This window comes from Cornus florida, unplaced genomic scaffold, assembly GCF_030987335.1.
Source record: "Cornus florida cultivar Cherokee Brave unplaced genomic scaffold, ASM3098733v1 CherokeeBrave_3.0.0_Hap2_Chr01, whole genome shotgun sequence".
In the NCBI taxonomy this organism is placed as follows: Eukaryota; Viridiplantae; Streptophyta; class Magnoliopsida; order Cornales; family Cornaceae; genus Cornus; species Cornus florida.
The window spans coordinates 112,004,454-112,028,735 of NW_026775571.1; the positions used below are offsets into that span (position 1 = coordinate 112,004,454).

The window sequence follows — 24,282 nt, forward strand, 5'->3', positions numbered from 1 at the left end:
AATACCAGCAAAGCCCTTGGCCTAGGTGGATGATCTCCACCTCCCCAAAGTGGAGGCCAAGGGGTAGAGAGAGAACAAATTTTGGAGCTTGGACACCCAGAGCTTTTCCGTGAACTCTTGAATGGTTCAATTGCTTCGCCTATTAGGTATTTGTATATTGTTTAAGAGAGTACATCTGCATTACCCAATAACAAAAGACATGCTCCAAATAATAATAAAAACACTATAGGAGACCACTACATAATTCAGAACTGAACAAAATTTCATGCCTGATTAACCTCAAAAGATCTAAAAAGGTAAAAAGTGAAAGAAAGTCTTAAAGCTAGGGTTCTACTCAAAATTATTACATTGAAACCTATGAATTCTCAAATTACAGATGCAAGTTGCAGAAAGATAATGAAGCAGCCTCTAAAAAAGATTTAAATTAAACCTCGAATAAGCAAAGATTGCCGCGGCTACAAGCAGTGCAGAAAAACGGCTTCAAGGCTTGAATGCAGAGAAGGCCACAACGGAGTTATGTCCACCAAATCCAAATGAATTTGAAATTGCTGCATATCATGATGCAGTTAAATATCAGTAAAGATGCTACAGGGTTGTTATTCTACTTTTCTGTGACAGTAGATACTTAAGAAGTCCATCAGAGTGTCTTACCAACATTCACATCATGCTGCTGCTTTTTATTTGCAACAGTGTCAAACTCAACAGAGGGCTCCGGGCTCTGCATTTAGCAAACAAGAGAAATCAAGAATCATATGTATGTGAAATGAACGAACCAAAAGAGTTTGAAGTTGACATTGAGTATGAGTCAGTTTTGCAGATTTGCCAAGAAGACCAAAACAGAGAACAGAAAATTTAAAAGCTTTACAACTCTGGCAGAAATGAAAGAAGCAATATGAACATGATATTTCCATATTGATTGCTAGATATTCAGGCTGTAATGGTAGTCATACGGCACTCAATGTATCTTCCATCTTGTAACCAGTTTTATCAATGAAAGTAATTAAGCTATTGCATATATAAGAAATTGAATCTTTATTATACGAGTTCACAAACAGTAATTTTAAAATTCCAAGCTTCCTCTTTTTTCTTCTCTGCATATTTTGGCAATAGAAATAAACCTACTTGAAAAACAACTCCTTGAGTTTTCATAGCTGCCAATTGCTTTAAAGACCATCATTCTAGTGATAAATTTAGTCTTATTTTGGCTATCTACATGGTAATTCTATTAGAATACAAGGCCCCAAAATAGTTAACAGCCTTAATACTGAAATTTAGGACATGTTCAAATGACTAATGCACATCACTAAATAACTACTCATTGCCAATCAGAAACAATTTGAAATAAACTGTCACAATGTTATAGTGATAAATAATGGCTAACGGACATACAAATTGATTTATTGTGGGATGCAGCCACCCAGTAGTAATGGCTTTTACTGTAGCAATGGCTTCCAAACCTCCAGCAGCGCCAAGGCAGTGACCTATCATTGACTGGAACAAAACGAAAAAGAAGTAAGGAGAAAATGCATCAATCAGAAAACTGCAAGAAAGCAACAGCACCCCAGCTTCTGCTCAAATCGGAAACTACAAGACAATCTACTCGTGCACAAGCGTGCGTGTGTGAGAGAGAGTCTTCACCTTTGTTGCATTCATTTTGATCCCTGAAGTGTTCTTGAATACCTTCTTTACAGCATTCACCTCAGCCAGGTCGCCAACTATAGTGGAAGTCGCATGTGCATTGATGTAGTTTACCTGGAAAATAAGGATAAGTTTGATTAGTCAATTCACCATTCCAGAAATTTCAACATATTTCTATTGATTGAATATAACTAGAGATGGAAACAGACATCAATCACAATAAAACAAAGCAGGATTTGGTTAAAAAACAATTGATGACAACATTCAGTACAATATTTTGACAACACATGGCGAGAAAACATTTTAATTGTAAATATACAACAAATCAGCAATTTCGCAGATTTTCTATGGCCCCTGCATTTGACCGGGAAAGGTTCTCACAGGTTTTCACAATCTTAAAAAACTAGCGCACATCATTCCAATCAATTGCAGTTTGATCCAAGGTATGCATAAACAATGCATTGAGGCACCACCTTAAAAATCATGACATGTCATCCAGTGGACAGGAGTTGACATAGAGGAATGATCAAGAATTGAGTTAATGCAATCAACAGCATGCAAAATGGTCATAGCCATTTCAACTATGACGACGATAAATTCTTAAATTTGCACCACCATTTGACGTGTAGTCCTTTCATGGCAAATGCATAACATGCCAAATCATCTCATTCTCCAAGTTTTATCAAATCAATTAATTCAGCAGAGAGGTACTAGTTGCATTACCATGACATAATGGTGAAGCATGCAGCAACCACCACCACCCCCAAAAAAATAAGAAATAAAAAATGGTTTTGAGCTCTATAACCTTTTTTAACAGGTTATACATGACTTAGCTCATCGGCATAACATTTACACGGACACTACATATAGTTCAAGTAACAACCACCATACTTCAGCAGGTAGCAATATGTTCTTGTAGTAATATACTACCATAGACTAGTTTTGCGGGAATTCACCCATATTGATGAATGTAAAATAGTTGACCATAATAATTAAGATTTACCTTTTCATTTTCTCCATATGTGCTTGAGAAAATGAAAACCATTAGCCTATGCATTTTTGAGTGACTGTTATGACGTTTGAATATAAAACAAATAAGTTTTATCGTATAAGATTTGAGGTCATTTAGAAGGAAAGAACAAAACAAAACAAATCACATGGTATAAGAACTCAATTCAATGAAAAGAAAGCAAGCACCTCTTCTGGTGACACACCAGCATCTTCAAGGCTTCTCTCAATGCATGAAGAAACACCAAGTCCATCAGATCTTGGATCAGTCATGTGGTAAGCATCACAATTTACAGCCCCTCCTAAATACTCAGCAATTATTGGTGCGCCACGTTTCATTGCATGTTCCAAGCTCTCCATTACCTACCAAGAATACAGAAAATGTCGCAAAAATGTATTAAGATTCCTTTCATTAAGTATAGTCCAAGTAACTCAACTGAAAATTATATGGAGATTCTGTCTGAGTATGCACGTGAGCCTGAGAGGGGAAAAATTGTGTCCATGCATTCAGAACAAGGGGATAAGATGCAAAAGTGATACAGCAGCAAATAAATATGAAGAAACAAGTGAATCTCAAACGGCAAATTTTTTGTTAGTGCCTGAGTGATTCCCTACCCCCGCCCCCGCCCCCCCCCCCCCCCCCCCCCCCCGCGGGCCGCGGAAAAAAAAAAAAAAAAAAAAAAAACCACACACAACAAACACCCAAAAAGAAAAAACCCTACAGGCAAAAAGACAAGAAAAAAAGTCTACAGATTCAATAAGCATTTTCCTTCAAATCACCCAAACAAGTAACATTTTCCTCTGGATTTACCCACTCAATACATGGCGGCTTTGTCAGATATCATGCTTTCAAGCACAACAGAAGCCACCAGCAATTCACTATGTATAATCTACAATGTATTTAACTCCTTTGCTAGTGTACGGTGTACCCTGAAGCGCCCAAGAGAAAGGCAGTACAGCCTAAGTAGTTGGGTTCCAACAACACATTGGTCTTTCATTTTGGGCAGTGCCCAGACCACCAATATCTAACAGATAAAAGAAAGAAAGAAAAGCAGAAAACCAATGTGCATATGACAAGGAGCAGACTTACTAATACTCCAGCTCCTTCGCCCATAACAAATCCATCTCGATCTTTGTCCCATGGCCTAGAAGCAGTTCTTGGATCATCATTTCTCTGAGACAAAGCTCTACATGCAACGAAACCCCCCAGCCCAATAGGAATAATGGCAGCTTCAGTTCCACCAGCAATCATCAAATCAGCCTCACCTCGACGTATGTGATTGGCAGCAGCATAGAAGCAATAATTGGAGGTAGCACAAGCAGTTGAAATTGAATAGTTTGGTCCCATAAAACCAAGTTCAATTGCAAGCAAGGCAGAGCCCATGTTTGTTATGGCATAAGGTATGAAAAATGGGGTAATTTTCCTGTAACCTCTCTCTATGAGAGCCTGGACACCATCAGAGAACACTGTAAGACCACCCATCCCTGTTCCAACGAGCACACCAGCTCGCTCCTTATCAATCTGTGAAGGATAGAGAAGCAAGGCAAGTAATGAGCCAGATATGACATATGCAAGGCAAGTTATGAGCCAGATATGGCATATGCGAGGCAAGAGTCAGCATATCATAAAATAGTTCATTATTCCTTCATTTCTTTAGTTTTTCTTTGATGAGTTACTCTTCCTTCACTTTTTGCAAATCTGTTTTCTCTTCCCAGTTTAAGCTTGGCTCGAGCACTCACTTAATTAGTCAATGACACGCTTAGTTCAAGGATCTTAAACCATTGACCAAAACGGAAAAGATTGTACAAAATGATTCCAAGTGATCTACTTAGATTTAGATGCACAGGAGACATGTACCACAATCTTGGAAAACAAGAAGTCCACTGCAGTGGTTGCTCCAAGGAGTACTTTCTGTTGATGTTTCATTATATTATCACACTAGGATCACAATTCTGCATTTAGCTTTATTGTTCCCGTGTACATGTTGTTGCATGTTATTTATCAAGAGAAGAACCTTATTTATATAAGTTTATCTAATTTAAAATGGAAAAAACTAAGACAGTTACTCACCAAAAAGAATACCAAAATATATAAAGATTTGTGGACGGTTATAAGAGCTCTTCAACATTGGCAGACGTATAATGTGTAAAATAACCACAAAATGGAACAGCATAAACTGATCAAATAATGAGATATTTCATATTGCATGGACTTGGTTTTATGTGTCTGGTGCATGTAAGTGTCATATTTATCCAATTTTCTAACCCAAAAAACACAGGGAAAGAGCTAATGAGAAAAATATTCGTATTATTTCATTATTTTAATGTTATTTTGTATAGTAAAATAATACTTTGGTACAATACACTGTTCGACATTGGCATTTGAAGATATAATGTAACAGAAGGAGCATGATAAGAGAGTTTGATCTATAACCATATAATAGATTTGAATTATAGAATATGCTTGTGAGGTGTCTGTCCAACAAGATATGTTAAACAATATATGGATATGTTAAACAATATTCCATATATCCGATTGTCATGTGTTTGACAAAAGTAATTTACATAATTACGGGCATTTTCGAAGGTTCATGAAACATAAGAGATGCACATGCAACACTTGAGCACCACGTAAAAAATGCATGGTATTTAAGCAACATTTAGATTACTAAGTGTAGTAATTCAATATACTACCATTGAAGAAAACACAAAAATAGTAACATGAATAGAGGTGTCGGATAAAAAGCAACTCAAACTTGATGTCATGTCTTTGATATGTTGAGTTAAAACTATGGGCAGGCACTTAAATCATATAAAATAGATAGGCATGGGTTTCAGAGACAATGTTCGAACTTGGAGGCACAAATATGGCAATTACAATCACAATACAGGATGGTAAGCATATAAGAACCAAATCAAGTTAACAAAAGTATGGCAAGTGCATTGCTTAAGGCAACAGACAGCCTTACTCAAACCCACAAATGACAAGCACCCTAAAACCAGAAAGGAATAAAGTGAGCATTGCCTAATTCAGAGGAACACACTAGCAACCACTTAGTATAAAACCACACCGTGAACAGCGCCTGTTTTAAGTAAACGACATCCGTGGCTTGATTCAAAGATATGCATGATTATTAACCTCACAATAAATCAATACCTAAAAATTAGACCAAACTCTAAACTCATATTAGAGAGGTTTTTCTTTAAAACAAATAAAACTTTACCAAATTTAGCTAAAAGAAAGGGGCACAACCCAAGTACAAACAGAGTACAAATCTGGAAGTGCTGAAGCAAACATAACATAAAGAGTTCCAAAATTTTATGATTTATTGTTGACCTGATGTTGAGACCAACTACTTTGGTGGACTAGTACAATATGGAATTTTTGTTGGGTTTTCTGGAGCCGTGATTGCATTGAAAAATCAATCATTTATATCATTTCAATTCTACATTGCACCTCCATATACTTCTAACTGTTTTTACCACTTGTTGACATTAGAAATTTTCTAAATCTCAGCATCAAGTACTCCCCTAAGTATGTTCTGCATTCACAGCCAATGAAAAGGAAAAAAAGAAAAATTACGTTTAAGTTGTAAAAATTTTAGCATTGTTAGTTACATATGGTGCATCACTTTAAGAAATGATCCAAAAGATCTAACCACCGGAAAAGAGCTGTTGATGAACATCAAAGTTTGAAACAGCTGTCCAAAGTTGCAAGGTGGATTCACACCAGAGAGCGGTCACTGCCAAAGATCAAGGCTAAGAAGCAAGAGCTAAATAAATCATAGGTATCTCTCTCCCCCAGCCTTTAGATTCCCTCTCAAAATATAATGAGAAGTTCCTGCTTCAAATATGTAACATCTATAATTACATCTAAATAAACAAAATTTAATAAATTAAAAAAGGAAAAATAAAGGGCAAGGTAGTTGGTCTCGACATCAAGTCCATGATAGTGTTAGAAATTTTTTGTTTGAACACACACACACAAACACAGATTGCTGACCAGAATTCAAAGATTACAAAAGAATATCCACCTTGTGACAGACTAGAGGACATAAAAACATGAAAGTGATATGAATTAGTAAAATCCTTTTAATACAACACATATCAGGGAAGACAAATGAATTTCTTAATCTAGAAAGACGGCCACAGCATCCTCAAACAGACAAAATAAATGTATTATTTAATCCAGCACAGGCCTCCATAACATCCAAATCTCAGACAAACAAAACATATATGTGTACATATGCACTAGATATATTATGATGTAGATTGAATCGACTCTCATCGGCTAAGTGCTCAAACACAAGATTATGGTGAATGCGTGTGTGTGCACTCAGAAGTTGCATGAACTTGTATATGCTTCTATGAAATTCAAAAAACACAAATCCACATATGAGAAAGAATAAACTCAAAATCTGAATCATTTTGTCATTGAAGGTTTACTAAGCTAAAAAAATGCACCCAATTTGAATGCCCTGCCTCAAAAAAGGGTTAACTGATTTGTTCATGCATGTTCATTTTACCACAAACCACTAAAGGAACAACCTTAGATCCATACCACAAACTCATCAAATCCAAGAAATAACAACCACCCACCACGAGAAAATGATTTCAAATTGTAAACCAATCAATTACCAAGCAAACAATTAGTAACAAAATTGGAGATTTGAAGTCAATAACAGTCAATAAGATAGAGAAATTACAGACCTTTCCGATACTATCGCCGCCGAGATCAGCATCTTCGAGCGCCTTCTTGCCAGCAACAATGCAGTAGCGAAGGCAATCATCGAGACGCCTATCGTTCTTGCCATCGATGTAGCCTTGCGCGTTGAAGCCGCGGATCTGGCCGCCGAATCGGGTGGGGAATTTAGACGCATCAAATCGGTCGATGGGTGTGATGCCACTCTCGCCGGAGAGGAGTTTGTCGTAGTAGGCGTCTACGTCGTTGCCGAAGACGGAGACGAGGCCCATCCCTGTGATGACCACGCGCTTCTTGGGATCTTTCTCGCGCTTGGGGGCGGAGGAGGCTGTGGCGGATTGGGCCGATGCGGAAATGAAGGAGAGCTTTTGTGGTGGTTTGGCATTGTTGGGAGTGAGGTTTGGGGAGTGTTTGCGAAGTGCGTCGAGTGGGGATGGTCTGAGAGAAGGAGATTGAAGGGCTTGCATGGTGGTGGTGGTGGTGTAAGGCTAGAGAGAGAGAGTGGGAGAAGGCGATGAAACCAATGTGGTGTTGAAGAAGGGGGGATCTTCAGTTAAATAATCACAGTGCACACAATCGATTATGTGTTTATATACAGTGAAAACCATGTGTTTTTGTTTTGGGTACTAGGACTTGTTTGAGCACACGTATGAAATTTGCTCTCTCTTTTGGCTTTTTACCAGCATTTTTCAAAGACCCCAATTTCTCAATGTTAGAGCTTAAACCCTGCTTTTGTTTTGCAAGCTCCGAAATGCTAACAGTACTCAATTACTACTGATCCTTAGCAATTGACATATTTTAGTAGTTTTAGTTAAAACTTTTAGAAAGAAAAAAAATAATAGTAATTTTTTTATCTTTGCTTGAAAATATTATGATAAAAAATAAATAAATAAAAATCAGACTACTATTCATTTGTTACAAAAATTAAAATATAGAGTGACGAGTTAATAGAAAAAGTTATCAGATCCTCCCTTCCTTTATTTTATTTGTTTTTACTAGTGAAAAATGCTGAATGTTGTGCTATAGAATAACAAGTCCTTTTTTTTATTTTCTTATTTCCACTGTGATTTTTAAACTGAACATGAGTTATGGGATTAGTTTGGTTCAATTTTTTAAAAAACATTTCTGAAGAACTCATAACAACCTTTTTGCTTTTTTCTTTCTTAAAATTGAGTTTTCATAAATCAGCTTTCAAAAAAATATTTATCTCCAAACAGATTTTGGTATAATTTTTTTTATTTCTAATTTTCATACTCTTTTTATCATTTATTTTAAACCTACTCTAAACAGGCAGTGTCAGTGGTCAATTTATTATTTCTTGTCCACTGCTATTAGACAAGAAATAATCACAATATTAAAAGTCCTATTCCCTACCATGCATGCGATGTGGTGGCTTTTTTAAATAAAATCCACCTCAATAAAGTACTTTTGTAAGCCAAATATACTTTTCTTTTCTTTTTATGTAAATACCTAACTTTTCTTTTTTGCATACTAAATGTAGTCTCTTTGCAGATGGCAATAGCTTGTGCTTAGGGGTAACTATTATTATTAATTCTTGTGTTTTTTCAGGGGGCCAGGGTTTGGTTGGTGGTTGGATCAATTGTCTTAACAGAATATTAATATATTTTGACTATATAATACTTTCGTTAAAAATGATAAAATCTTACTAATTTTTATCCTTTTTATCAAAAAAATTTCTCTCCAAACATCCTTAATACTTTATTCATTTATAAAAATGTGTCGCGCCAACGCCAACTACCTATGAGCCCTTTCATAATAATTACACTGTACTTGATATAGTGTGAGGTAAGAGAAGTGATGGATAACAAATTTTGTTTAGTGTGTGGATTGGGAGGTGGAAACATTAATGCATTTGCTATGCTGTTGTCTTTGTACTTTCAGAATCGAAGCTGTTGTATTGGGAAAGTTGGGCACCAATTTATGGAATTCTACGAAATACGGACACTTTCTTCAGGGGTTCCGTATCAGTGTCAGACACTTTTCGAACACCAACACCCGTGTTCGAATCTCGGACACTTGTTCGACACTTCTGTAAAGTGTCCAAATATTATTTTTTATTGGACACGCGTGTCCGAGGCTTTTTTATTGGACACGCGTGTCCGAGGCTTAGACACACGGTCCGACACTTCTGTGAGACAAAATTTATTTTCTCTCACTCCTCTCTCAGTCTCTCATCTTCTTCAATTATCTCTCTACATGAACAAAATATATATATATATATATATATATATATATATATAAGTTACATGAACAAGATTTTGTGAAAGACTGAAAGTATATATGTTTATTCATATACATATTTAGTTCATTATAACTATATCTCTTCTGCACATTTTCGTTTGGAATTTGGATCAACTTTATTTTTCATTTATTTTCTGTTTTGTCTTGTTTATATTTTTCTTATAACAGAGATGAAATTATTGAAATTGATTATGTTCTTTGTTATTGTTTTATTTATCTATACAAGATACTAGTAATTATATTTTGAATATATAATTATATATATATATATATATAAAATTTTATAGGCATATCATCGCCGTATCCATGTCTTATTTTTTTGAAATTTGCCGTGTCGCCGTATCCGTGTCGTGTCATACCCGTGTCCAATATCCGTGTCCGTGCTTCATAGATGGAATTCCATAAGATACTGGCTTCTTTGAAATTGAATTTTAATAGAAATGGGGGGTTAGATTTTATGCAATAAGTGGTCGCATGTTTCAATTTAAGTTTAAATTATTACAATTGAATGTTTTTTAAAAATAAAAACAAAAACCCTCTTATTTCCAAAAATTATTAACTAACTTTTTCAACTAAAGAAATTATCATATTATCTCAGTATTTTAAAAAGTCTATCATATCACTCCCTCCCTGTTAGTTTTTAGTTTAAAACTAACGGGATAGTATCAAGTGAAAATAAGTGCAACAGTTACATCATTTTGCTGACCAAAATAATTTTCTAATTCGTAATGACAAAATTGCCCTTCTTTCACTATAATTTTAGTTTAGTAAAATATTAATATATTATCAAAGGCATTATTGTCATTTCGCAACAACTTAACCGTTTTGTCACGAAAATGGAGCAACGTGATAATTTTTGCTAGTTTAAGGGATTGTTTGATACTTTGATAATCGAAGGAGTTATACATTTTTCAAAACAAGTGAGGGCTTTAACCCATTAAAAAAATTCAAGCAAATATACACTCACTATATTGACCGTGTGCTTATATAAAGGAGAATCATACTATCTGAACTAATAATATCTACTGGCATGAGATTCTTATATTTGAATCCCATTATCGAGCATTTACCCATAAGAGAATAATATACATAAGGGAAAAGAAAAATGATAACATGGTATAACTAAAATGCCAAGAGATACTAAATACTTGAATTCCACTTATTTATTTTATTTTTTTTGAGATTTTGTTTTTTACAAAATTATTATTCAACAGTAATATAAAACTATTTAGTGAGATGATTGTGAAATGAGAATTATTTTAAAACAATCATATTTTTTAAGTGAAGTATAACTGTATAAGAGCACAGAAGTGGAGCGAAAAATCATTTTTTTTTAATAAAATTCATTAATTATTTTCAAATACTCCTATATTAATAATAGAAATTGACACTCCAATTTTTGTATAGTTGTATTGCACTTGATTTTTGATGAAGAAAATGGCATAAATTGCCTGTGCAAAAGCTTATTGCAAGATGTATTTTGGGCGATAATTATTGTCATTTATTTCCTTAAAATAAAAATAAAAATATAGTGATGTGCAAGACTGGTTTATGGATTTTTTAAAAGAACTTTAGATTTATTTTAAATAATTAAAATTTTGTATTCTTTAACAGAGGAGTATTCTTTTACAGGATGATTTGTTTATCGTTAAGAAAAATTCAACTCGAATTTGTTACTGTAAATGTAGGAGAAATATATAGAAGGATATAATTATATATATATATATATATATATATATATATATATATATATAATATAACAGAGGTTCTAGATGTCAAATCGACTCCACAATTTCAACCCAAAGACTCGGAAATAAGGCCGACACAGCACAAAATCTCAACCCAAAGGCGCAAACTAATGGCAAAAAAAGCTACGAAGAAGTCTCAGAAATCTACTTCAGCGTCTGCTTCTGCTAGTAAACCCGCAAGAATCGCCGACGGGTAAAAAGAACTTTGACTTCTCAGCTTTTAATGTGCTTTTTGGCTGCTTCTTTTATGCCCTTCTTCTTTTTCCCGAAAGAGATGATTTTACAAATTATTGTAGGAAAATGGTGTTCAAGATAACATCAACGGAGAAGATGAAGAAAGCAGTGACGAATCGAAGCAGACTCAGATCAGCAAAGCCCATAACGACGCTGAAGAAGAAGGCTATGAAAATTGAAGCCACTAAACCCAAGAAACCCCCTACTGCTTTCTTCTACTTCCTGTATGTCTACTTTCACACACTTCTCTAATTCTCAATTTGTTTTCGTTGTTGCTGTTTTGTTGTTGTTGTTGTTTTTTTTTTTTTTTTTTTTATTATTATTTTTTTTTGTATGTGTGTTTTATTGCTATATATTGTTTTAATGGCTTTTTAGTTTTTATAATTATATGCATGAACTAAATTATCAATGATTTATGTGTTTCAAATGCATCATTGAAAAGGGTTTGTTGTTGTGTTTTGATGGAATTTAAATGCACAAATGGAATCTATAAGTGGTTGATGATTCTGGTGATGTTCCCTTTTAGTTCAATAAAATCGTTAAGTTTTGGAGGGATTTTCAACACCCGCTAAGAAACTGCATTATATATGGCTAGGTCATGCCTGTTAGACAAACATTTGCTGGTGAGCTAGTTCGATTCGTTAGTTGATACAGCTTTATACAAGACCGGTTTAATTCGAACTTGAGAAATTGGTAATTCCAGTGAACTTTGCATTCCAAAACACCAATACTAGGCTTCTAAAAAACATAAAACCTGCATAAATTGGATATTTTATGCTGCTCATAATCCACCAGGCCACCACTCTCATCTTGATGATATCTTCCATAGTTTATATTTATAGAAATTAGCTTCATATGAATGGAACTATATAACATGTGTTTCTTAGAACTTGTTATAGTAGTTTGACCAATTGGCCTAACTATTAAACAAATTGATGTTTGGTTAGTTTATGATACTATGTCTGTTTGTGAGTGTGTGCTCTCACAATATTTCCAAAATCTTTATTTCTGATTTTCTGGAATCAACTTGATACATTCCCCACCACAGAAACTCCCCACACACGACTCCATGTGGAGCTGTATCATCAATGAAATTCTTGGCAATGCTCGAGGGAATGAATGACAAAGGGAAACATTCCCTTCGCTTAAAAAAAAAAAAAAACACGTCGCTTAAGAAGGAAGGTTTTGTTGAGTCGGTGCGAACTATGTTTCGGCAAGTTATGTATACATAGATTAAATATGGTCTTTTGCAAGTTGAAGGATCCTGAAGCTGAAGTATTGGAAGATTCAAGGTGTCATGATGAGAAGGAAGGTTTGCCTTATATGTTGGAGGATGATTTGGACAATGGCACTGAGGTATTGATGCTAAAACAAGCTTGTAAAATTTATCGAATTAGAAGAATTTGGTGTCATCGCATAGGATTCATGTAGCCAACCCCAAGTAATTGGGAAAAGGCTTGGTGGTGGTTGTTGTAGAAGAATTTTGTTGTCAGCAATAACCAAGCGCCTTATGAGCTATGTGTGCGCTGAAAGGATAAGGTTTGAAATACTAGATTTTTCCATTGACTTGCTAATGCTTATAGAAGTACTTTCACTGCAGTGTTTTGGAGAAAGATAATGATTGAGGCAGGTGGGTTTGCCATTGAAATTAAAGTGGCAGTTTGATAACCTCCTATTAGGAACTAAAACTGGAACACTTTCTGGAGCTTTTGCAGTAATTTTGTTTGATATTGCACAAGTGGTGATATTGCACAAGTGGTGACAACTTAAAAAATATTTTTCAGTGAGAGAGGGCATGTATTTAGTCATATAGATCACCGAACAAACTTAGTGAATTGTACTTTCTGAATTAAATTTGATTTGACAAAATTATTTCTGAAATATTATTACCTTAAAATAAAATCTTCAGTGCTCTTAGTTTAAAAGTAAATTTTCAGAGCTCAATGTTCAGCTTCACCAAACAATTCTGTACTGTAGCTAGGCTTATAAAAAGATGTTCAGTCCATGAGGCACTCTTGTTCTAGACAATGACGCTAATAATATAAGCATTCCATGTTCATGCTACATACTACTGGATTGTCAAAAAGTCTCTTGATAGTTTTGTCTCAATTACTTCTAGATGATATTTTGATTGTTGAGGATGATTATTTTTTGTTGGGTTTATTTTCAATTTTATCATTATAAACAACAGTAGTTATCCGTTCATTTTGAAGAAGACAGTAATGTTCATTGAGAAAGTGGAATTTTGGAGCCTAAAGCAAAGGAATATCTAAGCCAAAATAAATAATCATTAATAAATATTTAGGGTTTTTCTTTTTGTGCTTTCTTGACCCTTTTGGTTTGAGCATAAATAGATTAATATTGGAAATATCCTTCTAAAAATGATTCCCGAACTTCATAACATTAATAACACTTTTTTTTCTTCCTTTCTTGCGTTCAATATATATATATATATTTTTAAATTTCGTGGATAGTAACTTATTTTTCTTACTTACGAACTTAGTGTGTGTACCTAAGTGATATTAGTTATTAGTGTGTCAGGTGAGGTTGCCCTTGCTCATGTAGGTAACTTAATGTGATTGTGGTGTTGATTTGGTTGCTTGAAAATATGTTCTTTGGTCATGCACTGAATGAGGTATTATAGTCCCATGTCAGGGAGTCAGGGGAGAAATATGCTTGCCTTGACTAACATGATTTTAAATCCTTGGATAGGTTTTAAATGATCTAAGAAGTGTAGACCACAATAAATGGCATAGTTAACCTAAAACAGATTATAGAGATTGCAAGAAGACAGGAGGAGAGAAGTAGCTGATATTGCTTGAGATATTTGTATTGAGTGTCTTCAGTTTTGGGGATTAAATTTAGATGATTTTCATGTAATTTTTTAATTGTCTAGTTTGCTGGTTGCCTTTGTTCTTGGCAACCTGTTTTGGGGGCCTTTTGTGAGGAGAGTCTCCTCTTTTCTATGTATTATTTTGTGTATTAGTAATAAAATAACCAACACAGATATTCATTTCTCATGCCTGTATATCTAGTTGTAATGTGGGTTAGGAAAGCATTTCAAATAAATTTCCTATGAAATAGTCCAGTAACCTAATGCCTTAAACCTGCATTAGATATCCTCTTTGGAAGAAATAAGAATAATTGGATCACTTGCAAATTGTAGAAGGTAATTCCAGGGTTGCGAATTCTGCTGCCTTCCTTTGCCATAAAAATTATCAATTGATTCAATCACAATCTTTTTTTTTGAAAAAAAAAAAAAATAATGAATCACATTGCCAAGTTCTTTGTTCTCACATTGCCAAGTTCATTGTACTTGTAGAACAATGATATCTTCCCATACAACTTTTAAAAGGATGCGAGATAAAGTTAAAAAAGAAGTATGCAATAACATTAGATATAGCTATTTCTACCTGAATTATTACGTAAAAGAAATGTTGTTCATTGATTGATATGTCCTATTCAAGTTAACTTTGCAACACATTGCTCCCAACTATTGGAGCATTTAGTTTCTATTTGCACTTGAAGTTAATGCTACGTTCCACAACTACAGCATCTATGCTGATATGGGTCCATTTTATGGTATTACTTTATGCAATTGTTGGTATTCTTAATTAGTTATTAGGAACAGACTAATAAAATGTAGAGATTCTTTAAGACAATCCTGCAGTGTTGACAGAAGCATAAGCATCATTTTGGTTCAGAGCTTTCTAGTTGCCATCTCTTTTCATTTGCTATACCAGTAATCTTTGTAGCAGTGATGGCTGTGATGATGCTACTGTATATATAAACTATATCTGTATGCATTTAGTTTCTCAAGTTTTCCCTTGTCAATATGTAAAGTTAATTCTTTAAGCTTTATCTGGATCCTACTTTTATGCATTGTGTGCATCTCTGATAGACATATTTATGTAACCATGGTTTTTTTTTATTATTTAAAATTTTTTTTTTTTTGGTGTGTGTTTTTTTTGGGGGTTTTAACTGAATATTATTTGTGATTTTCTAGGGAGGATTTTCGCAAGGGTTTCCAAGAACAGAATCCAGATGTCAAGTCGATGCGTGATGTATGTGGTGGAACTCTTCATATTAGTTCTTTTTTTCTTTTCTTTTTTTCATTTCTTAAATCTTTATTTAATATTTTATTTTCTTTTCTTTTCTTTTGCCTCTTTTTCGTGGTCTTCAAAATTTTCTATACATTTCATGCTCTAGGTTGGCAAGGCTTGTGGAGAGAAATGGAAAACAATGACATATGAGGTTTGCTCTTCAACTGAAAATCACTATTTTGTGCAATGCCTTTTAGTCATCACTTAGTTTTACATTTGGTGTGTGTGAATGATATGTCCTCCTTTTGGTTTCCTTAGTACAATTTCTAGTTTGATTGGCTTGAACTGAGCAAAGATTTCTTGGCTATGGGTCCCATAAATCTTATAGTGTTTGTTTTGTCTAGGAATGTGATATTGAGACTCCAGAAAATGCCTCTGGCACTCCACTTCTTAAATCTCAACATCAAAGAAAGTGGGATGCCAGAAGCTTTTTGGAGTGCTAATATTACTACCCTTTTTCTATCCCTAAAATTCACCGTGCATATAATTTGTCATCCATCCATATATCACAGGTTGATATCCCCTTGGATGATCTATCATTTATAAAATGGAACCATCATATGCCATCAATGTGAAGTTGTGAACTGAAGCCTTTGTCTTTAGAATTTTGAAAATAACGGAAGTGTGCTGAAAAAGAAAAAATAAAATAAATAAATATCTTCTATTACTTGGTAGTTTTATGTTCATCTTATAGTTTTGAGTGGTTGGTGAAGTTGCATTTCATGTGATGGTGATGGTTATTGGATTCGGTAGTGTTGCTAACAATGGTCCCATTAGTGGCAGAGGTGGTCGGGTGAGTCCGAACATCTATAAATCCAGTTCTTTAAAAAAAAAAAAAAAATTTCGTGAAAAATAGGTGTGCTATTTACAAATTATTTAGCAATACCCTGAAGCTTTTATTCTAGGCTTCCAAACTTATTGAAAAATTAACTTTACTAGTCCAAGGGAAAACTCATTGGTTTTCATGAATTTGAACTGATACTAATAGTAGGTTTCCTTACATGTCACTATTCTACCTTTGTCCTAGTGGCTTTAGGTCTTAGAGACTGGTAGAGAGAAGAAAATAATAATAAAAAAAGGTTTCCTTGTCAACTGGCATTACTCGAGGCTCGCAGGGGTCCTGTCCTGCAGCCAACTTGTTTTGGTGAAACTGGCATCAAATCAAGGATTATAAATTTATGACCGTCAAGCTAAGTGCTAGAATGATGGTTTTATTATAATATACATTCGCAAACGTATAAAGATTGATGGTTTTATTATTAAACCAATACCAATTGGTTGGGACTAAGGCTCACTGGTTTTAGTTCTAGCTTCTCATAAGTCGATACTGATTTCTCATGTTAGCTCTTTGATTTGAGTAGGGTGTCTGGCTTCTGATCGTTTTCGTCTGTTTCTTCTTATCTTTGACCTATTTTCCCTTGATAAATAAAAAATAAAAGAAATGTATATTAGACAGCAAACCATGAATTCTTTGGTTTAATACTGCACAAAGTTTCTTGCTCCAGCTCTTTAATGAATAGGAAAAAAGATGATAGGAAGAATACATAGAAAGGAGAGAAGTAAAGACACCAAAGGCAATCACAGTTGCTCAAACAAAGCTTAGAGCTGCCATTTCGAAGTTGAAGCAGAACTCTAATAGCTGTGTTCGTTGCTTTTTAGATCATACCAAATAAAGTACATTCCCTTTTAAAGATTTAGAACACGGATAATAGTCAATCCTAGCCCTTGGATCGAAGTACTACCAATTTTAGTTGTGTTTGGAATGAGAGATGAGAAGAAGATAAGAGAAAAGAAGAGGAATGTTTTAAAATTCCTCCAGTTCTTTCCTCAACCAAATGGAGGCAAATAAGTTTCCCTTTCTCTCTGTGTCTCTCTCTTCCTTCTTATTGTTTTTGCCTCTAGTTAATTTTATTCTCTTCTGTAATGCTACTAAACATGAGAGGAAAAAAAATTAAAAATCATTATGTTTTCTCTTTCCCTTGCTTCCCTCCCTTTCCTCTTCTTTTACTTTCCCTTCAATTCCTCTTCTCAACCAGATAAAAGAAAATAATTATTTTCTCCTTCCATCTCCTCCCTTCTATTCTTCTTTGATGTTCACTTCTATTCCTTTCTACCATTCCAAGCACAATGTTTAACTTAAACTAAGGAAACCACAAAGACCTGATTAAACCAACTATTTTACTGCCACAGTAGCATGATTGTAACTTGCAAGTTGCAACAGCAATGTGAAAATATCCAGTTTCAGTAATGTGCAAAAGTAAGTCAATGAAGTAGCACTATAGGAACTTAAAATTTTCCCACATTTAAATAATAAAAATTATGAATACATATTGTTCCACATAAAACCGTCATAATGGTTTTACTCGGAGTGCAATGATATCTTGATTGTTGTGGTGCCCAGGGTCTTAGGTTTAGGCTTGCAAAGATGGAAGTCTTCCAAAACCAATCAATGACCTGCGTGTTCTTTTCTTTGCGAATCTCAGGTGAAGGTTCAATAAGTCAAAGAATTTAGGTGAATTTTGAATTATGAGGGAGACAACAATTTTGGTTCAAAACAATTAGTTCAAGGGGAGAAAATTAACTTCTCTCTCTCTCTCCCCTCTGGATATAGAAAATTGACCGCATTGCCTTATCAATAAAAGAAATTTTAAACATGAGAAGAGAAAACAGAAAAAGGAGGAAGAAGAAAATAAAATTTCTCTCAGAAAATTTACTGCATAGCATTTCCAATAAAAAGAGAGGGGGAGAGAGAAAAAAAAATAAAAAATTGTTGGGGGTTTGGTATACGTGGTTCTGGAACAGGTTAAGCATGGTGATCAACATAATTATTTTAGTTTATATAACCGTTATGAAGTAGGTTGTTTGAGTTTGGAAGTGCTTGCCTTAATTTTCTATGACACTACTTATTCCAGGTGACTAAATTTTATGGTAAAATTGTCTTCGATTGGGAATTATATGAATAAATAGCTGTTCAAATTAGAAGGGAAGAACTCCCCACACTTAGATGCCAAACCCTGAAATAATATCCGTTGATATGTGCATTCATTTGATGGCCAGTGGACAGTATTAATTTCTGCATATGCTTTTAAAAAACTCTGTTCTTTGGACACTTGAACAATTGGCAAGTGATTGACGTAGCCACCTACCTCTTAATCTGCCTGTAATAGGAAAAGGTTCATTACTATGATATAGCAACAGAAAAACGAGCAGAGTTTGATAGAGCCGTGGCGGACTATATCAAAAGAAAGGTAAGCTTGTTTTTATTTTTTTATTTTTTAAAGTTTCTCAATTACCCATATGTTGCATGGTTAATTTAATAATTTCTTTAAGCAACAATTATATAGTATAATTAATGAAGGATTTTTTGCAGGAAAGCGGAGAGGATCAAGAAGCAGGGGAATCAGACTTTGATGAGGACTATTAGTTTTGGGAAAAAATGTTTAAGCAGGAATAGCAGGCACTTGACAACCAGATATATTATTTTATGGGTGTAGGTTAGCATTAACCACTGAAACTCCAGATCTGTATAATTTTTGTGTACATTACTGTTGAAAATTGCATTCGATGTGATAAGAAAATGTGAATATAGTGGTCTATGCTTTTTCTTATTAAGTGAAATATTGTAACCAAGCAACCTGTATGATGAAAACATGTTCTTGGAGAAAGAGGCTCGCATCCTCAATTGTTGGGTCAAGAGCGTGTATGTCAGTAATCAGTATCTGGATAGATCAGATAACTGAGGGCATGAGGTAGAGCACGCTCATTAAAGTTTTATGGTATTCTCCTGAGAAAATGTCTGCATCATATTCTTGAGCTTTACTTGCTATAGGATGTTAGAGGTCTGCTTTTGCTTCTGTTGGTTTATTCAAAGATATGGCAACCCTAAGCAGTCAGTTTGAAGTAGGTCCTGAAGGTAAAATCCGTGTTCACGGAAGACTATCTGCTCATTAGCTCAAGGACAGTTGATGAAGCTGAAGAAAAATTGAAACGAGTCCTTATTAAGTTGCTCCATGCTCAAAGTGATCCAAAAGTCCATTTATATATCTATCCGAACAGAATCCTACGCTTTTAAGTCATATATTTGAGAACACTAAGAACATAAAATTGTATGAATTAGATTCTCAAAGTCTTCTCCTTAGTTACATTTTGTCTCACGGTTGAGATGTCTAATGAATTAGCAATACTTCTGACCTCTGCAATCATCGCAACCACATCATTAAGCTTGTTAATAGCAGAGCCCACGCCCTGTGTCAAAGATAACGCCAACATTATTAGTTTAATTCACTATTCTTTAAAGATAGAAGAAACTATTCTTCATTTGCAGTTATACGTACCACGCCAGCAGCTCCTGCTGCAATAGCCATTGGTGCTGTAACTGCACTTAGTCCAGATGAACACATGACAGGGATCTTAACAGCCCGTGAAATAGCATATGCTGCTGCTAGCGTTGGAGTTGCCTGAGATTAACACCAAAGAGAGAGCTTATAAGTCAAAATGGATGACAGTCACATGCTCACGTTCTATCCCTAGACTAGTATGAGCTGGCATTGTCACAACCCACCCTGGCCTGTGTAGATATTGTCTGCTTTGCACACTCTCTGTGCTCACGGTTTTCAATGTGCAAAGCAGACAATATATCCAGGGATGTTGTGGCTTCTATATCCCGGGATGTTATATGTGTACCTGTATATATATGTTTATACATTCATCTTACCTTCTCAATCAAACCAAGAACACCAGCCTTTGCAGGATTAGAGCATTTCCCTCCTTCAGTTTGTATAATGTCAACACCTTCCTGTTCCAACTGCTCTGCTAGCTTAACCTGTTGTTAGTCACCAAAATAGTTTAAATAAAATGAACGGTGCCAATTCGGGTTAATCTCCTCGGAAAAACTGATGCTTGTAACCTGATCGAGGAGGCTTAGTGTGTGAGGCACAGTGACTGATAGTGGCACAGATGGAAGAATCCGGCGAGTCTCCTTCGTGAGATTTAGTATCTGCATATAAATAAACAAATGCATGGAAACGAAACAGTGAAAAGTGTCATCAAATGGCAATGGCTTTAATCAGTGTTTCTTGGAATAGTCAATAAGAACTTCTCAAATTCCTTAGCAGAGTCTCTTGAACTTGAGCGAAATTGCAAAGGAGATCAGAAATTTCTAATTGTGGCCAAATCTCACTAAATTCTCTTCTGGCCATTTTGAACGATGTTCTTCCCAAATGTATCCATTTATTTCAATTTGGCCATTTTAATGTTTTTTCATATGAAAACTAAACACATCCTACTCATTTTTTTGAACTGTTTGTTTTAATAGTGAAACACACACACACACACACACACACGTACGTTACTATATGGTGTTTGGGGGTGGGGAACGACCCTAGTTAGTTGAATTACATCTAGTCTGATATGGGAAACCAAGTAATATTAACTAACAAGATATGTGTTCGAATTACAATTCATTTCTTCATACCTGCTCGGGAGAGAAAAGCACGCCCATCTCATAAAAGGAATCATAATTTCCAATCTCTACCTGCATCAACAACCACTAGGTTTTAAGTGACAGTAGTTCACTGTGATTTGTGTAGACATTGGATCTCACATTTTCAAGCTTAAAGACCGACCGACAATGTAAAACAATTATACAACAGGTTGGTGGTCTAACCATCAGCGCTCCTGCTTCAACGGCAGCTGGAAATGCTGCTGGATTCACGGAAGAAACACAAACCTGCAGGAGAGCACACAATTTATTGAAGTTTATAAGCAATTAAGCATCTTTCATAATAAATTTCCTGAAAAACTAACGTTAATAATATAATCATTAAAAGAGCATTTCAGAAGTAATAATCATCTGATATGACAACTTAATATGAAGATGCATACGACAATTAACGTAGCTATGAGAGATTTGTATTCGAATATATGATTGTAGAGATAATGATCAAAATTTAGTTCTGAAGAGAGCGAGAATTTACCGGAAGAGAAGTCAAGCCAGTAGCAAGCTTCACTAACTCTGGATCACAAGCTATATCCACATGAGTTGCTCCACCCTTGTTATTATGGTAAAATAGAACATTAGAGATGGAAGGCATTGTTGTTTTTGTCAGAGCAATCTACAAAGTATTATATGACAGACAACTTGCAATCTGGTAATGAAGAAATTAAGAATCATAAGCACTACTGAGCATTGCTGGGAACCAAAAAAAAAAAAAAAATTCGTATTAACTCGTAGGTTTGAATTCCCTTCCCCCTAATCTCCGTTAACTCCTAAAACTAAGAAAAAAAAAAAAGAGCTCGTACTGTAATATAAAAAGGATCCTATCTCTTGAGCTAGAACAAGCACTCCTTTGATTTAGTTGAACAAACTGAAACTTTTCTTGAAGGTGGGATGGGCAATTTCAACTAATGGAATTAACTGGCCTATTTAATTTTAAGCAGTCGAGTCTAAAATTAGAAAGGTATAAAAGAGGTATTTAAGGAGGAGGGAAAAAAAGATTAATGTAAAATTATAGTGACCAGACCTAAACAAAAACATTATTTTTTTCACATATTTTATCAACCCACAATCTTATAAATCATTTGGCCCAACAATAACAGTGTCTTAGCTTTATAATCCAGTATTTCCTTAAATAACAGAGGAAAAAACAACGACTTTAGATAAAAACCAACCTTATCTGCAGCAGTTACCACAGAAGCAACGTTGTCTTTATTAAAATTCTGCAGGCCTGTAATAATCTGTAGAGAAACAATTTCTTAGGACCCAGTCCCACAATATTGGAAAAAGAAAGAGAGCTGAATTGGTGTCTTGGAATTAGAATTGGAATTGAATCGGAATCGGAAGAAATTTAGGTATGTTTGGCAGGCATGGAATTGGAGTTTTGAAATTGGAGAAAAGCAACTCAAAAAATTGAACCAAAAAATTCTCCAATTTCAAGACTTTAATTCCATGCCGCCAAACATAGTTCAACCTTTAAACTAAATTTTCTTAAATTTCAATTCCAAGGTCGCAATTTGGTGCTCCCAAACATAGCATAAGACAGATTTTTGTGAACTTTAAAATAACATATCCATTGTTCAACTAAAAATAAAGTTGTAAAATTACAGTGAACATGTAGAAAGCAGAGTAAAGATCTAAGTTGTCTACTTTTAAAGCCAATGGACTCGCATAATATAAAAAATGAGAGAAAAAAAACTTCAAATTCAGCAAGGTTTTAAGGAAGATGGGTTCGATTCAAATTTCATTACCATCAATTTATTTTCATATTTCTCGGGTACCAAACAGAATCTTTAAAAGAAAATTGCAAGAGATGGATGGTAATAAGATAACAGCAAGTGGGCGGGAAAGAGAAAGCTAATTGGATATTACCTTGAGAGCTCTTCTTTCATGAAAATCTAGTAAGACTGATTCTTTGGTAGTTGAGAGCAAAGCTTTTGTTGTAGTCACAGAAAATCTTCTTTTACCACAAGGAATGCGTTTTGGAAGGAATGAGTCGCCAAGTAGAAGAAGATTGTGATTGGGCTTCAAAAGAGAGTGAGAAGTGGGTGAAATAGGTAGGTAGATTGAGGCGCTCATCTGTGTGTGTGTGTGTGTGTGTGAGAGAGAGAGAGAGAGAGAGCGAGAGAGAGAGAGAGAGAGAGAGGGGTTTTGGGAAGGGATAAGAGAAGTTGGCAGCTTTAAACTATTTCAGAATTCACAAGATATTTGTTGGAAAATTTCCTGCCTATGGTGAAATTTAAAATATAAAAACACTTATTTCTATTGTTATTATTATTGTTTTAGTTAAAGAACATAAGCAGAAAAAATCACACACTCCAAAAAAATATCTACTGTTAAAAACTGAAGGATGTGTAACATCTCTATTATTACATCACATTTGAAAATTGCTCTTTTTACTGATATAAAGGCATATATATTATTCTTTTTCAACTACATATGAAAAACATAATTTCCAAAAAAAAAAAAAACTACATATGAAAAACATTCTATTTTTTATTTTCGGTAATTAAAGGAAAACATGGGGCAAGAGAAAACAAAACATAAAAAGGCTAGTCCACAATTGTGGCCCAAACAAATGAAACCTTCCAATAAAAAACATCAGCCCGGCCCAATAAATCCATTACAGTTCAACCAACCATAAGCACATCCAAGCCTATGCACAGCCATGGCGGGATAAATCATCAAATTTGAGAGTATCAGCTTACTGCGGGTTGGGTGGAGGTGGTTGTGGTGGTGGCAGTGGCGGCGGTAAGTGGCTTATACAGCTTGTTGAGGAGAAGGAAAATAAGGGGTTTGTGTGGGTTTGTTCGAAGAAGGAGGATGATAAGTTCCGTTCTACTGCAATTTATAATTCAGCAAAGGGACAATCAAATTTCTTGACAAAAAAAAGTTTCAATCCAATTGCATTAATCACTTCATCATTTGTATTGGAGTTAAGGACTTATTTCTGAACACATTCTAAATCAAGATCTTTTTTGTGTATAATTTATATATTTATTTTTTGTCACGTGTATTTAAATTGAGAATGTAACAATTTTAAATGTGTTCAAATTTTTATTTAATATGTTATATAAACATTACATTACTGTT

General features: G+C 34.7%; 3 protein-coding genes across 3 annotated transcripts; 1 reads left to right on the forward strand and 2 right to left on the reverse strand.

Annotated features, from left to right (window-relative positions):
* Positions 1–180: 180 nt before the first annotated feature.
* Positions 181–7,916, reverse strand: LOC132314153 (3-oxoacyl-[acyl-carrier-protein] synthase I, chloroplastic). Its single transcript, XM_059813051.1, has 7 exons — positions 7,357–7,916; positions 3,737–4,168; positions 2,836–3,009; positions 1,639–1,752; positions 1,390–1,491; positions 652–718; positions 181–548 (listed from the first exon to the last, which is right to left on the reverse strand). Exons 1-7 carry the CDS (start codon positions 7,813–7,815, stop codon positions 481–483), a joined length of 1,416 nt encoding a protein of 471 aa, XP_059669034.1. The 5' UTR covers positions 7,816–7,916; the 3' UTR covers positions 181–480.
* Positions 7,917–11,382: 3,466 nt separating this feature from the next.
* On the forward strand, positions 11,383–19,307 carry LOC132314177 (high mobility group B protein 14). The gene is made up of 6 exons (XM_059813074.1): positions 11,383–11,551; positions 11,655–11,816; positions 15,599–15,656; positions 15,802–15,846; positions 18,863–18,943; positions 19,066–19,307. The coding sequence occupies exons 1-6, from the start codon at positions 11,469–11,471 to the stop codon at positions 19,117–19,119; spliced, it is 483 nt and encodes a 160-aa protein (XP_059669057.1). The 5' UTR covers positions 11,383–11,468; the 3' UTR covers positions 19,120–19,307.
* A 354-nt stretch (positions 19,308–19,661) lies between these two features.
* Positions 19,662–23,315, reverse strand: LOC132314170 (uncharacterized protein ycf23-like). The gene is made up of 9 exons (XM_059813066.1): positions 23,062–23,315; positions 22,365–22,430; positions 21,671–21,745; positions 21,361–21,423; positions 21,169–21,228; positions 20,602–20,691; positions 20,410–20,517; positions 20,030–20,152; positions 19,662–19,940 (listed from the first exon to the last, which is right to left on the reverse strand). Exons 1-9 carry the CDS (start codon positions 23,266–23,268, stop codon positions 19,809–19,811), a joined length of 924 nt encoding a protein of 307 aa, XP_059669049.1. The 5' UTR covers positions 23,269–23,315; the 3' UTR covers positions 19,662–19,808.
* Between the last annotated feature and the right edge of the window lie 967 nt (positions 23,316–24,282).

Excerpts from the sequence above, each read along its gene's own strand:
- LOC132314153 (XM_059813051.1), bottom strand. The coding sequence starts at position 7,815 with ATGCAAGCCCTTCAATCTCCTTCTCTCAGACCATCCCCACTCGACGCA. Across the intron at positions 4,169-7,356 it reads GCGGCGATAGTATCGGAAAG|ATTGATAAGGAGCGAGCTGG; the intron begins GTCTGTAATTTC and ends TATCCTTCACAG. Across the intron at positions 719-1,389 it reads ATCCCACAATAAATCAATTT|AGCCCGGAGCCCTCTGTTGA; the intron begins GTATGTCCGTTA and ends TGCTAAATGCAG.
- LOC132314177 (XM_059813074.1), top strand. The coding sequence starts at position 11,469 with ATGGCAAAAAAAGCTACGAAGAAGTCTCAGAAATCTACTTCAGCGTCT. Across the intron at positions 11,552-11,654 it reads CCCGCAAGAATCGCCGACGG|GAAAATGGTGTTCAAGATAA; the intron begins GTAAAAAGAACT and ends AAATTATTGTAG. Across the intron at positions 18,944-19,065 it reads CGGACTATATCAAAAGAAAG|GAAAGCGGAGAGGATCAAGA; the intron begins GTAAGCTTGTTT and ends GATTTTTTGCAG.
- LOC132314170 (XM_059813066.1), bottom strand. The coding sequence starts at position 23,268 with ATGAGCGCCTCAATCTACCTACCTATTTCACCCACTTCTCACTCTCTT. Across the intron at positions 21,424-21,670 it reads CTGGCTTGACTTCTCTTCCG|GTTTGTGTTTCTTCCGTGAA; the intron begins GTAAATTCTCGC and ends GCTCTCCTGCAG. Across the intron at positions 21,229-21,360 it reads TTGAAGCAGGAGCGCTGATG|GTAGAGATTGGAAATTATGA; the intron begins GTTAGACCACCA and ends TTGTTGATGCAG.